The 13,523-nt window shown below is 39.4% G+C and overlaps 1 protein-coding gene across 1 annotated transcript; it reads right to left on the bottom strand.

The window, feature by feature from the left end:
• Nucleotides 1-165: 165 nt before the first annotated feature.
• si:dkey-16n15.6 (organic solute transporter subunit alpha) lies at nt 166-4,513 on the bottom strand. Its single transcript, XM_058390357.1, has 7 exons — nt 4,360-4,513; nt 3,720-3,871; nt 3,535-3,608; nt 3,260-3,415; nt 3,002-3,113; nt 1,578-1,830; nt 166-1,484 (listed from the first exon to the last, which is right to left on the bottom strand). Exons 1-7 carry the CDS (start codon nt 4,427-4,429, stop codon nt 1,069-1,071), a joined length of 1,233 nt encoding a protein of 410 aa, XP_058246340.1. The 5' UTR covers nt 4,430-4,513; the 3' UTR covers nt 166-1,068.
• Nucleotides 4,514-13,523: the final 9,010 nt, after the last annotated feature.

Genomic DNA, 13,523 nt, shown 5'->3' with positions numbered 1-13,523 from the left:
TTCTTAGTTCCAGTAATGCAAATAGTGTGCTCCTCTACAGTGCAGAAAACAGCATAAAGCATTAAATCACCTCACAGTCTCCATTGTTCTTTAGTAATCATATATTTTGTATAGTTTTTATTTTTATTTTTTTTTATGTAAAATTAGATAAATCATGTCAGAACTTTTTCCATCCTCAATGTGAAAATACAGCACATACAAATTCAGTGAAAAGCAAACAGTTTAGGGGGCAAAAAGTTACAATAACCTGGTTGCAATAGTATGCACTGGGGATATTGCTGTTTTCAGAATGAACCAATCACAATGTCATGTTCAAAAATAAATATTATACAGCTGTCATCAATTCAACAATTCTCATCTATCTAAAATGTTTTTGCAAGAAAGAGTGGGAAAATATTTAAAGTCAAGATGTGCCATGATAATGGACTTGTTTCTAAAAAGACTGGGTGACTAAAATAAAATTAAAAAGTGCTTGTGTGTGTATTAATGCATCTTTTTAACATACATTTTAGATATAAAATATCTTCCTTTTCTTGGGAAGAATTGTTTGTCTATTTATTGCACAAAACATATGCCTATTGTACAGTATCTTATTTATAGTAATTATGGCTTGCCCATTGCATCAAGGTAGATTATTGGTTTTGAGTTGTTTCTGTAATCTATGTTTGATAATAAATTACTTATTTGTTAGTTAAGTCTATGAATTAGTGAGTTTAAATTATATACTGAATATGGATAGACGAAAATGAGTTTACATCATTATGGGAAATTAACAATACTACACTTAACATTATAAATACTGCATTAAACATTTTGGTTTCATACAAAACAACTGTAATATTTCATCAAGAAAAGTATTTTACAATGACATACATCATATACAGTCAAGTGATGTAATACATGCTCACACTTAAAGCTGTGGTTTACAGATTGACGCACAGAGACTGAAAGTGATCGAGTTTCTGTGCTTTTTGTCATTTTTGGGCTTATACACAGCTGCTGACATGAGCTGAAAGTTGAGAGATAAATGAGAGATCAGTGGTTTTATCTGGCTTAAAACATCTGCTGCTATACAACAGTGACATCAGAATTTACCACATAGTTGATCTCAGCACTGACTGTTATGGTTGAGGGTTCTGTGCTCTTACACTCCTCAGGTAGCTTATCGCTGTCTACCTCTGACAAATCCACAGGCTTGGACTGTAAGGGAAAAGGAAAGTGGTCTAGCGGAGCATGTTCGATTCTGCACAGGCTATCTTCACTATCGCTGCTGTAGCCAGGGTTAGAACACCATGGCTCCTCTGCCTGAGAGCTGAGCTGCACTGCAAGAGGCAACTGTGCTTCTGTTTGAATGGCCTTGTGAATCATGATTCCTTCCTCAAGGCTATATGCATCCTCTGGACTGGGCTCCACTTTCCGGAATATGTTGCGAGCAAAGAGGCTGATGCAGAACATCTCCACGATGACTGAATAGTGATAGATTACTGAGACAGAGAAAAGAAAGGAAATTCAAATTAAGGGTTCAGTGCTTATTTCAGCAAATATAAAATAACCCCAGGACTGATGCAAGGACTCACGCTGAGAGCGAAACAGAGCAGAGAATGGAGGTGCACAGGGCACAACTTTTAATGCCCCCATAGTTTCCAAAATTCCATTCTGAAGTCCACACAGGACTAAGACAACAATGATGCAAACAAATTTGGCTCGAAGCCCATAGCCGTGCAGCGCTCTCTTGGTTGCCTTGTAAAACAGCAGGTAGCCGTAGTAGGACAGGAAGGTGGACACGCCAATGATTGCATTTACATAAATGTTTGGATCAACTGAATCAACCTGGGATAAATAACACAAGAAAAATCAAAGAATTGTGTAGTTAATGGATGGATTAGCATGCAGTATATTGAAGTAAATTAGCAAAGTATTTGGTTAAACTAGTGCTTTATATTCTAAAATTAAACAGCTGTTTAAAAACGCTCTACAGAATTGTCTCATCAGAATAATCTACAGGACAGCAATTGATATATTAATATGACCATATACTGGCATGTAATATTTGCACTTCAGTTCATATGTTACGGTTCATATGCTAGTTGATGAAGTTTAATATTAAGATTAAAGTTGTTGTTTTTTTCTTTAAGAATGAATAGTGGTACCGTTATCACACTCTGACATTTTCATATAATTCTACACTTATTAGGAAACGGGAAATACCTGTGTCACTGAGTGGTGAAGGAATTCAAATTTTATTTCTCACATACACAATCATACACAATAAGACATATAGTGAAATGTTTTCTATGATTGTCCTTTATATAAAATAATGCCAATTAACACTCCAGTGAAAAGAATAAAAATAAGGTAAAGGAATAAAAAGAAGAAGGCAGTAAAGTAGAAATAGAACATCTAGGGCATGTAGGTAAAATATGGTGAAAAATTGCAATAGAAAAATAGGGAGGTAGTATCTGAATATAGTACAGTGATGTGTATGAATATGAATATAGAATGTTGTATACACTGTATTGCCCAAAGTTTTGGGACACCCCTCCAAATCATTGAATTCAGGGGTTGGGCTTGGCCCCTTAGTTCCAGTGAAATGAACTGACCTCAACTTGATGGGATGAATTAGAGCGGAGATTGTGAACAAGGCCTTCTTGACCGATATCAGTACCTGGCCTCACAAATACACTTCTAGAGGAATGGTTTAAAATAAAACTAAGGGGCTAAGCCCACCCTGTGAAAAACATCACCTGAATTCAATGATTTGGAGGGGTATCCCAAAACATTTGCCAATATAGTGTCTATAGATAGAATATATATAGGTAGAATGATGTTTTCTGAGATTCTGTGTTTTTGCACCTCAACAACAAGTGGTTGAATGTCTGTAGGACCTGTTAGGTCAATTTTTTTTCATTAGCTTTCTTTATGTTTGAAGTATATATTAAGAGTATATTCTGGCACACAAATTAGTAAGAAGAAAGACTAGACTTGTTGGTAGCAGACTCACATCACCATAGTCATACTGTTCATCAGTCCAGAGGACAAGGGTGATGAAGAACACAAGAGTTCTGACCACAGAGAGCTGGAGAACTGCAGCCATCATCCATCCCAGACTTGTCCTGTAGCACAGGGCTGTGTGTGATGTTTACAGCAAACTAGTTTTATTAAATATTTAGATAAAGCCTTTAAAATCTAACCCAGACAGCACAAAATCATATACTTGAACACATTACAAAATGAGCATATGGATGCGCCCCACCTTTACCTGTTGATGTTAATGAGGGGCAAACAGCAGCAGCAACAGCAGGGAAAAGGGTCAGGAGAAACCTGTTCCCCTGCCAGAACCTCAAACATTCGGGCCTTCCCTCCAAAGAAGCTTTCTATAAGTCCCATGAACTTCAACAGAGTAATGGAGTGATATCTTTAACACAAAAATAAGTATACTTTTGAGCAATTTCTGAGTATACATTCTCTAGAACTACTTGAAGAATCATGCAAAGATATGTAGATGATTTTGCATCATCTTACAAATTCACTTACAAAGAAGCTATAAAATTGCACAACGAGGAGGACCGAGGTACGTATAGTGCAATGATGGAGGTCATGCCAAAGACCTGATGTGAAAGGATAGCAATAACTAAACTGATATCATCAAGCTTCCAAAGCAAATCACATTAAAAAACCATCTGCTGACTGATGGTGACCCATCACAGGCGTTCTTTTACCGGATACATGCCCAGGATCCACAGGCTGAGGCACCTGCGTCTGGATGAAGGCATGTGGCGGAGGAAGAAGCCAACCTCCTCCAGGAACAGAGCCAGTAGCAGGGCAGCCAGAGCAGCCGGGACGAGGTACAACCACAGCTCGTTTTTAATCACTTCATGCAGAGAAAACATTAACAACATCCCTTCAATTATGAACAGTATGAACTTTATTATGTAGAAAACCAATGTGGCCAAATTAATATTAGCGCAAAGATTGTGTAGTGTTTGGCATTTTAATTATAAAACACAACAAAAAAGCTTGTAGCCATTAGGGAGTACTTGAAGGCATTTCTGCAATACACAATATGTTTTCTAGAAGTGTCTAGTTGTGTTAAAAACTATGAAAATCTGAGCTTAATGTCTACAGAAAGTAAAACTTAAAATTAAAATGTGGAAACTAATTCTATATCAATTTTATATAATAATAATTATAAATACTCTTAACAGCTGTGGTGAAAAGAAAAGCATCTTTTTTCTTAAACGCTGTCTAAGCAATACATAAGCCATATGCTCCATCATACAATTACAGAATGTTAAAGCATAGTATCAGAGATAAACAAGGCACAGGTGATAAGTCAAAGCTTCACGTTTTGTCTCCTACCTTTAAAGAACTCGGATGAAAATGGGATCTCAGCACCCATCAGGCTGCAGTTGTCTACTTTCCTGCTCATCTCAGGACTTTTTATAAATTTGCTCAGACTAATTTAAGGGGGGAAAAACAGGAGCAAAAGATGGTCAGTGAGAATCTGCTCTGTGCTAAGGAAGTTCCTGATTGTCTTCCTGATCTGAGAAATTAATGATTGACAAATACAGGTAGAGTTACAGGTAAGGGGCCAAGTCCATCCACTTTCATACAAGCTTTTCACTACACGTTTCTTAATGTTAGTGCTTGACTGGGCTGAGCAAGCACTAACATTAAGAATCTCTCTCTCTCTCTCTCACTCTCAAAGGAACAACTTTGAATAAATCATCATCTTATCTGAAGCTGGGAAATGTATTATTTACTGACTATTTAATAAATTACAAATGACTATGTAACAATATTAGATATTTAATATTCAGCTTTATGTACATTATTTAGCACAACCCCCCACCCACCCCCACCCCCCGAATGAAGTCCTTCACAGAAACCAAAATATCTACTTAAGAACAAATATTAAATACTGAATTCTTAAAAATTACATAAAAAAATAGTGTGCAAATGAATCTAATAAAACATAATAATGATAAATAAAATAATGATTAAACATAATAATAAATAAAATACACAGGTACAACTTTATTCCATGTATAGTGTTATGCTTTAAAATAACTTTATATTTATATTTCATATTTATTATTCCGAATTGGCGAGACTTTTATTTTGGAATTTAGATCTTAGCAAACAGGAACTAACTAAAAATGCAATAAGAGTCATTTGAGATTAAACTAGTAGGCTTATACGGAAATGACAGTAAACTTGGTGGGTTAAAATCAATAAGAAGAGCGTCGTAGCTGGTTATAGTGCGCTGTTAGAATGTTTATTTTGGCGAATAAAGTGCAGGTCCTCAGGTGACACATGTTAAATGTTCCAGCCTCTTCCCTGTTTTAGAGTAATGGAGTCTCTCTACAGGAGATTTGACTCATATGACTTTAACAGCGATGCTCGATTTCAAGACGGTCTGAAGAAAGTAAACAAACCAGCATCCAAAGAGGATTTGCTGAAACTCAAGATCTTCTTTTATAACAGGTAAATGTCCCGAAGCCTTCTGTTTGTTTGTTTGTTTGTTTATCAATACTAACATCATCTACAGAATATCTTGTAACGTGTGGTTCAGTTTCTAAAAGTCGAATACACACTGATCAGGCATAACATTATGAGCAGTGAGCAGTGAAGTGAATAACACTGATTATCTCCTCATCATGGCACCTGTTAGTGGGTGGGATATATTAGGCAGCAAGTGAACATTTTATCCTCAAAGTTGATGTGTTAGAAGCAGGAAAAATGGGCAAGCGTAAGGATTTGAGTGAGTTTGACAAGGACCAAATTGTGATGGCTAGACGACTGGATCAGGGCATCTCCAAAACTGCAGCTCTTGTGGGGTGTTCCCGGTCTGCAGTGGTCAGTATCTATCAAAAGTAGTCCAAGGAAGGAACAGTGGAGAACTGGCGACAGGGTCATGGGCAGCCAAGGGGAGTGAAGGCTGGCCCGTGTGATCCGATCCAACAGAACTGTTGTTCAAATTGCTAAAGAAGTTCATGCTGGGTCTGATAGAAAGGTGTCAGTGCATCACTTTGTTGTGTATGGGGCTGCATAGCCATAGACCAGTCATAGACCACTCAGGGTGCCCATGTTGACCCCTGTGCACTGCCAAAAGCACAACAATGGGCACTTGAGCATCAGAACTGGACCACAGAGCAATGGAAGAAGGTGGCCTGGTCTGATGAATCATGTTTTTTCTTACATAACATGGCTGGCCGGGTGCGTGTAAGTCTTTTACCAGGGGAACACATGGCACCAGGATGCACTATGGGAACCGGCGGATGCAGTGTCATGTTTTAGGCAATGTTCTGCTGGGAACCCTTGGGCCCTGCCATCCATGTGGATGTTACTTTAACATGTACCACCTACCTAAGCATTGTTGCAGACCCTATACACCCTTTCATGGAACTGTATTTGTTGATGGCTGTGGCCTCTTTCAGCAGGATAATGCACTGTGCCACAAAGGAAAAATGGTTTGATGAGCACTACGGCGAGTTGGAGGCATTGACTTGGCCTCCAAATTCCGCAGATCTCAATCCAATCAAATATCTGTGGGATGTGCCTGGACACATAAGTCAGATCCATGGAGACCCCACCTCGCAACTTACAGGACTTAAAGGATCTGCTACTAAAATCTTGGTGCCAGATACCACAGCACACCTTCAGGGATCTAATGGAGTCCATGCCTTGACGGGTCAGGGCTGTTTTGGCAGCAAAAGGGGGACCAACACGTTATTAGGCAGTTGGACATAATGTTATACCTGATCTATATGGTTTAATTAGCTTTTGTCTGTTTCTCTGTAAAGGGGCATATCAGGGGCATCGCAGATTTTGCACTATTTAATGGCTCAGTTGCTGTTCCTTTGGGTATATAACGCTTTTCCCGCAGTGTTATCTTTAAGGATGTTTTTCACAGACTGCTGTTCTGAGGACTTTTTGGTAGCTTTCAGATAGATTTGAATGGATATTGATTTTCTTCTTTTTAATTAGAAGTTGTTTAGAAGGCTCTGGGTGATTTTATTATTGCATGTTAGGCCAGATGGGGGAGAACTTTTTTCTTGATTAAAAAAGACAATAAAGCAAGATTTGTCATTAAAGCAAATGCTCATGCCTGGCAGTGTTGGTGTATGGATTTAAACACTGTAATGTAAACATTTTGCATGAAAGCCAGCAGCATTAATTCATCGCCAGATAGCAGGAACTTAAACGTAATATCATAAAGACACATTAAGACTTGCTCATCAAACAAATTCTGTTCTCTTCTATGTATGTTGATTTTTTTTTAAGGCACAGGAATGTAGGATAGAGACAGAAAATCTCCATCATGCCAGATTAAGTGAAAGACTTTAAAAAGATTTTTTTTTAAGCAAAAGGTGTTTATTACACAGCAGAAAATATTTGCAATTTTGTTATTGACTCTCTCACTAACAAAATAGTCATTATGTCCAGATATTATGGAAAGAAGAAAAAAATGTAAATCTAATGTGAAGAGATTCATGTTTTTAACCGCATGGTTACTTTTCTTTCATTCCAGGTTTGTCGAAGCAATTCACCTGAATGGTTACAAGGAGTGGTGTGCTCTGCAAGATCGATCACACCAGGTTGCTGAGGAGATGAGAAGAGTTCAAGATGACGCCGGTACTAGTGACTCTGAGAAAGTGCTTCTTTCACAGACCGACATGGAGGCCGATTCAGCACAGGACGCACAGCTCTCTTTTGCAGCAGTGTTTCGAATGATTCAAGCAGGAGAAGAGATTCCTGGACTCCAAAAGCTGGACATCAAACCTTGTAACCAACTTCCCACATCGTCACAAATGACAAGGAAGTTAAAACCTTGGGAAAAGTGAATCCCAGAATAATGAACTGACGCAAAAATAATGTTTTAATTATTAGTCACTGTGTGCTTTGTATTAATTTAGTGCAAATTACAAGCAATAAAAGTTTCATTGCAAAACATCATCTTTAGCAATTACAAGAGAACTTTTATTTTACTCTGTAATTTTATTCTGATTCTTTATATCTATAATCGTCTTTTTATTGACCACAGACTATTTGAGGACCGATATAATGTCTATATTTTTCAGAATTCTATTGTTTTTTTTGCATAACAAACATTAAGTTCACTTCCTATTTCACTTATGCATTTCCATAATGAAGGATAAAAACAAGCTTTCCATGTGCCTTACCTTGGAAGCATACTTGTAGCATTTTCTTTTTCGTGCTTGACTCCTTTTCTGTTTTTGTGGCGCTTTAAGAACCACAGAAATGAGGACCTGTGATGGGGAGTAGGTTACTTTATTGCTAGAGAGAAAGAAAGAGAGAGAATGCATGAATCTCATGACTGAGAACATCCTTCAGGTTTTTTTTAAAAATTGAAGAAAGAGTTGTATGGGTTGGGTAAGCACAACACAGTGGCCAAAAATCGCTTGTTACATGTGTAAGATGAGGGAGTCGAAGATCTTAATGAAGAAGAAGTTTATTGCAGCGTCGCAGTGACAAAATACATAAAGTACTTTGGGTTCTTCTGAGTCAAAAGGAACGCAGGTCAAACATTTTACACAGTGTTTCCTGTGTGTTATTTAAATGAGTTTCACTTTAAATGTAAATTAGTGCAAGTACTGAGTATCTCCCAAATGGCCGGGTGTCTTTAAATGATAATCATGGTCACGTACACCTTGGCATGGTATTGTTCTAAGGTGTTAAGGTGTAGGGTGATAGTAAATGGTAATCACGGTCACGTATTCCCTTTGTTCAGTGATGGTCCTTGATGTCTTGCTGCCGCTCCCATACTAATAACTGATTGGATTAAGTGTTCTAAATGTTTGGTAAGGCTACTTTGAGCCAATGCAAAAACACCATACAGATAAAATTAATTGAATTAAACATATTTCTATATGATATGTAAGCCTTTTTGGGAATAAGCTCTTTCTGATGTGTACTGTGGAATGAAATCTGGGATGAGGCAGTCTTACACGTGTCGTCCTTCTTTCAAATTTTTTATAATCAGTGCTAGTATTAATATAAAAACAGTATCCCTCCTCCTAATGACCCAGTGCTCTGTCTCACCACGGCTGACATGAGGAGAACTCTATGCAGAGTTAACCCACGGAAGTCTGCTGGACCAGACAACATTCCTGGCAGAGTTCTCAGGGAGTATGCAGAGCAGCTAGCAGATGTTTTCACTGATATCTTCAACATCTCGCTGAGCAGCTCCTTCATCCCAACATGCCTCAAGACAACGACCATCGTCCCTGTGCCAAAGAAGTCTATGGTTTCCTGCCTCAATGACTATTGTCCCGTTGCACTCACACCAATCGTGATGAAATGCTTCGAGAGGCTTGTCATGAGGCAGATCAAAACACAGCTACCATCCTCGCTGGACCCCTTGCAGTCTGTGTATTGTCCTAACCGCTCCACGGACGACGCCATCACCACAACCCTCCATCTGGCCCTCACACACCTGGACTGTAAGGACTCCTACGTTCAAATGCTGTTCATATATTTCAGTTCAGCATTCAACACAATCATCCCTCAGCAGCTGATTGAGAAGCTGAGTCTGCTCGGCCTGAACATCTCTCTCTGCAACTGGATCCTGGATTTCCTGACTGGGAGACCTCAGTCAGTCCGGATCGGGAACAGTATCTCCAGCACCACCACACTGAGCACTGGAGCTCCTAAGGGCTGTGTGCTCAGTCCATTGCTGTTCACTCTGCTGACTCATGACTGTGCAGCAATGCACAGCTCCAACCACATCGTCAAGTTCGCCAATGACACGACCATGGTGGGTCTCATCAGCAAGAACAACGAGCCAGCATACAGAGAGGAGGTGCAACATCTAACAGCCTGGTGCAGAGCCAACAACCTCTCCCTGAATGTCGACAAGACCAAAGAGATGGTTGTTGACTTCAGGAGAGCATAGAGTGACCATTCTCCGCTGTCCATCGACGGATCCTCGGTGGAGATCGTCAAGAGCACCAAATTCCTTGGTGTCCATCTGGCGGAGAACTTCACCTGGTCACTCAACACCAGCTCCATCACCAAGAAAGCCCAGCAGCGCCTCTACTTCCTGAGGAGGCTGAGGAAAGCCCATCTCCCTTCCCCCATCCTGACTGTGTTCTACAGAGGGACCATCGAGAGCATCCTGAGCAGCTGCATCACTGCCTGGTTTGGGAACTGCACCGTCTCGGATCGCAAGACCCTTCAGCGTATAGTGAGGACAGCTGAGAAGATCATCGGAGTCTCTCTCCCCTCTATCACGGACATTTACACCGCACGCTGCATCCGCAAAGCTAACAGCATTCGTGGATGACCCCACACACCCCTCACACACACTCTTCACCCTCCTGCCATCTGGAAAGAGGTCCCGGAGCATTCGGGCCCTCACAACCAGACTGTTGAACAGTTTCTTTCCTCAAGCCATCAGGCTTCTCAACAACCAGGACTGAACTGTTCTACTCTCTCACACACACACACACACTCAGGACTGAACTGTTCTACACTCTCTCTCTCTCTCACACACACACACACACTCTCACTCAGGACTGAACTGTATACAACTCTCTGTCTCTCTCACACACATACACACACACTCTCTCTCTCTTGACTGTGTGGACGCACACACACGCACACACATAATTTATATTGTTCATTGCTTATTGCACTACCTCTACCTGTCATCCGCTGCTATAGTTATATTTATGTTTATTTCTATTTGCACTACCTCAACCGCTGCTGTTGTATTTTTGCACAATATTTTTTTTACATCATTTCATTTTATCTTATTTTATTTCACTTACATTCCATTACACGTTCTTTTCTTTCTTTTTCGGCGCTAAGTGTCCTGTGTTCTTTTTGTGTTGTCTTTCTTGTATTTATTGTCTTTTGCACTGTCTTGTCTATGCTCTGTTTGCACCTAGCTGCACACTGTGCACTTTACGTGGCTAAGACAAACTTCTGTCCTAGCTCTGTGGTGGTGTTTTTTTGTGTTGAACTCTTTATTGTTATTTGTTTATGTAGCACCAGGTCCTGGAGAAACGTTGTTTCATTTCACTATGTACTGCGCCAGCTATATGTGGTTGAAATGACAATAAAGCTTCTTGAATCTTGAATCTGGTAGTGCTCTGTGTCCGTTCGTCAGTTATACCAATCTCAAAGGCCTTGTATGTCTAAATTTCATTAAGACAATAAATTTGGCTGGAATGAACGATTACTACAGCTGTAGTTGTTCTTACTTAAGCAGTTTTTCTCAGCAATATCTACCATGAAACATCTCAGATTATTGTTTTATTATAAAGGGTTTTTTGCCTGTATCTGGTAGTGTGGTAAACACAGCATGTGTAAGTTGTAAGAGGCTGTATTAAATACTGCTGGTCTGCAAAGCACAAATCCAAATTAGGTGGCGAAGTAGATACTACAATACAGTCAAAGAAAATTAAATTTCATATAAATGCAGCAGCAAACTAACAAGTTTATCTTGCCATTACCAAAGATTTCGGATACAAATGGTGCATGCAGTGTCTTCACTGGCTTGGCCTTCTCCTGCCAGAGTTCCCAGGTGTGTTCAATCTGCTCAGCACTGGAGGTGGCGATGCTGGATTTTGCAGCTACTAGCGCTCCCTGCTGACTAATTCACTGAAGGCAGTCATGGAAGAATGGTGATGTCTCTGAGATGCCAGTTTTGCCAAGATTTTTTTGGCATGGCCACACGATTGACTTGACCTGTGGCGAACACAAACTGATAGCCATTATAGGTAAATACATATTTAATAGATAACCAGAGAGGTCTCAACCATTCATTAGTGTTTTTTTTTTTTTTTAGATTAAGACATTGCTAGATATTGTGATATGCAATAAATAAAATAACAAAACAAGAAAATCTAGCATCCAGATTTTATAAAATATTAAATTTAGACATGTTATGGTAAAGAAAAAGGTTTCACAGTATACTTAATACAATATAACTCCCTAAAACATAGGTCTTGAAAGCTCAAGTTTACTGTATATACACTGATCAGGCATAACATTATGACCACCTGCCTAATATTGTGTTGGTCCCCCTTTTGCTGCCTAAACAGCCCTGACTCATCATGCACTGTGTATTCTGACACCTTTCTATCAGAACCAGCATTAATTTTTTCAGCAATTTGAGCAACAGTAGCTCATCTGTTGGATCGGACCACGCAGGCCAGCTTTTGCTCCCCATGTGCATCAATGAACCATGGCCGCCCACGACCCTGTTGCCGCTTCACCACTGTTCCTTCCTTGGGCCACTTTTGATAGATACTGACTACTACAGACCAGGAACACCACACAAGAGCTGCAGTTTTGGAGATGATCTGATCCAGTCGTCTAGATATCACAATTTTGCCCTTGTCAAACTCGCTCAAATCCTTACACTTGCCCATTTTTTCTGCTTCTAACACATCAACTTTGAGGACAAAATGTTCACTTGCTGCCTAATATATCCCACCCACTAACAGGTGCCATAATGAGGAGATAATCAATGTTATTCACGGCACCTCTCACTGTTCATAATGTTATGCCTGATCGGTGTGTAATATTATTTAAACTCCAGTTTGGATGTGAGGGTCTGGGATGAACCTATATCCTGCAGGTCTAGAGGCAGCTTAGTGGGCACAGTGCCAAAACCAGACACTTATCTAATCTGCTCAGAAATTCCTGCCCAACCCAACCCGTATTAGAACATCCACTGATCTGTGCCACTGAAATGCTGAAGAATGTACTGTAAGGAGTTAATTTTATGGCTATTTTAAATTATTTTTAAAGAAAATACTAAAATACACAAAATTTTAAATGATCAAAATCTCCAGTTTGGGTGAGTCTGTGTCCATGCTAGCTTTAGATTCTTGTTCATAAGTGACATGTGGAACCTGATGAGGTCTTCTACTGTTGTAGCCCATCCACCTCAGAGATTAATGTAATGTGCATACTGAGATGCTTTTCTGCTCACCATGATTGTCAAGAAATTTGAGTTACTATAGACAGCTCAGATTAGTCTGGTCTTTCTCCTCTAATGTCTCTCAACAACAAGGTGTTTCCAACCACAGATCGGTCACTTAGTGTTTTTTTTTTTTTTTTTTTTTTTTTATTGTTTGTACATAGTAAACTAAAGACTGTCATATGGGCAAACTACATTAACAACTACAATCAGATCTATTAAATGCAGCATGCAAAATTGCACTGCTTAACAATGGAGAAACACAGTCATTTCATCTGTGTAGATTTTAAAATAAACTATTTTTAATGAGGTGGTGTTGCAACAAATAATGCCCATAAATACCCAAAGTCATATTAAAAAAATATAAAGCATTCCCAGAAGAGACATGTAGGACATAACACTACTATATCCTTGTAATAATTAGCTCTGTGCTTGTTGTGTTCATATGTAAAGCACCTTGTTAAACATTTAGCGATGATTCTAAGCTTGCCTCCTAACTAAATAAGATACAGCTCTGAAAGTAGACATTCATTGTTCCGGAGGCACCAGCAAGTCACCTGCATAG

The sequence above is a fragment of the Hemibagrus wyckioides genome, linkage group LG05 (genome assembly GCF_019097595.1).
Source record: "Hemibagrus wyckioides isolate EC202008001 linkage group LG05, SWU_Hwy_1.0, whole genome shotgun sequence".
Lineage (NCBI taxonomy): Eukaryota > Metazoa > Chordata > Actinopteri > Siluriformes > Bagridae > Hemibagrus > Hemibagrus wyckioides.
The sequence above is the reverse complement of the archived record's forward strand: the minus strand, read 5'-3'. Positions and strand labels throughout refer to the sequence as shown.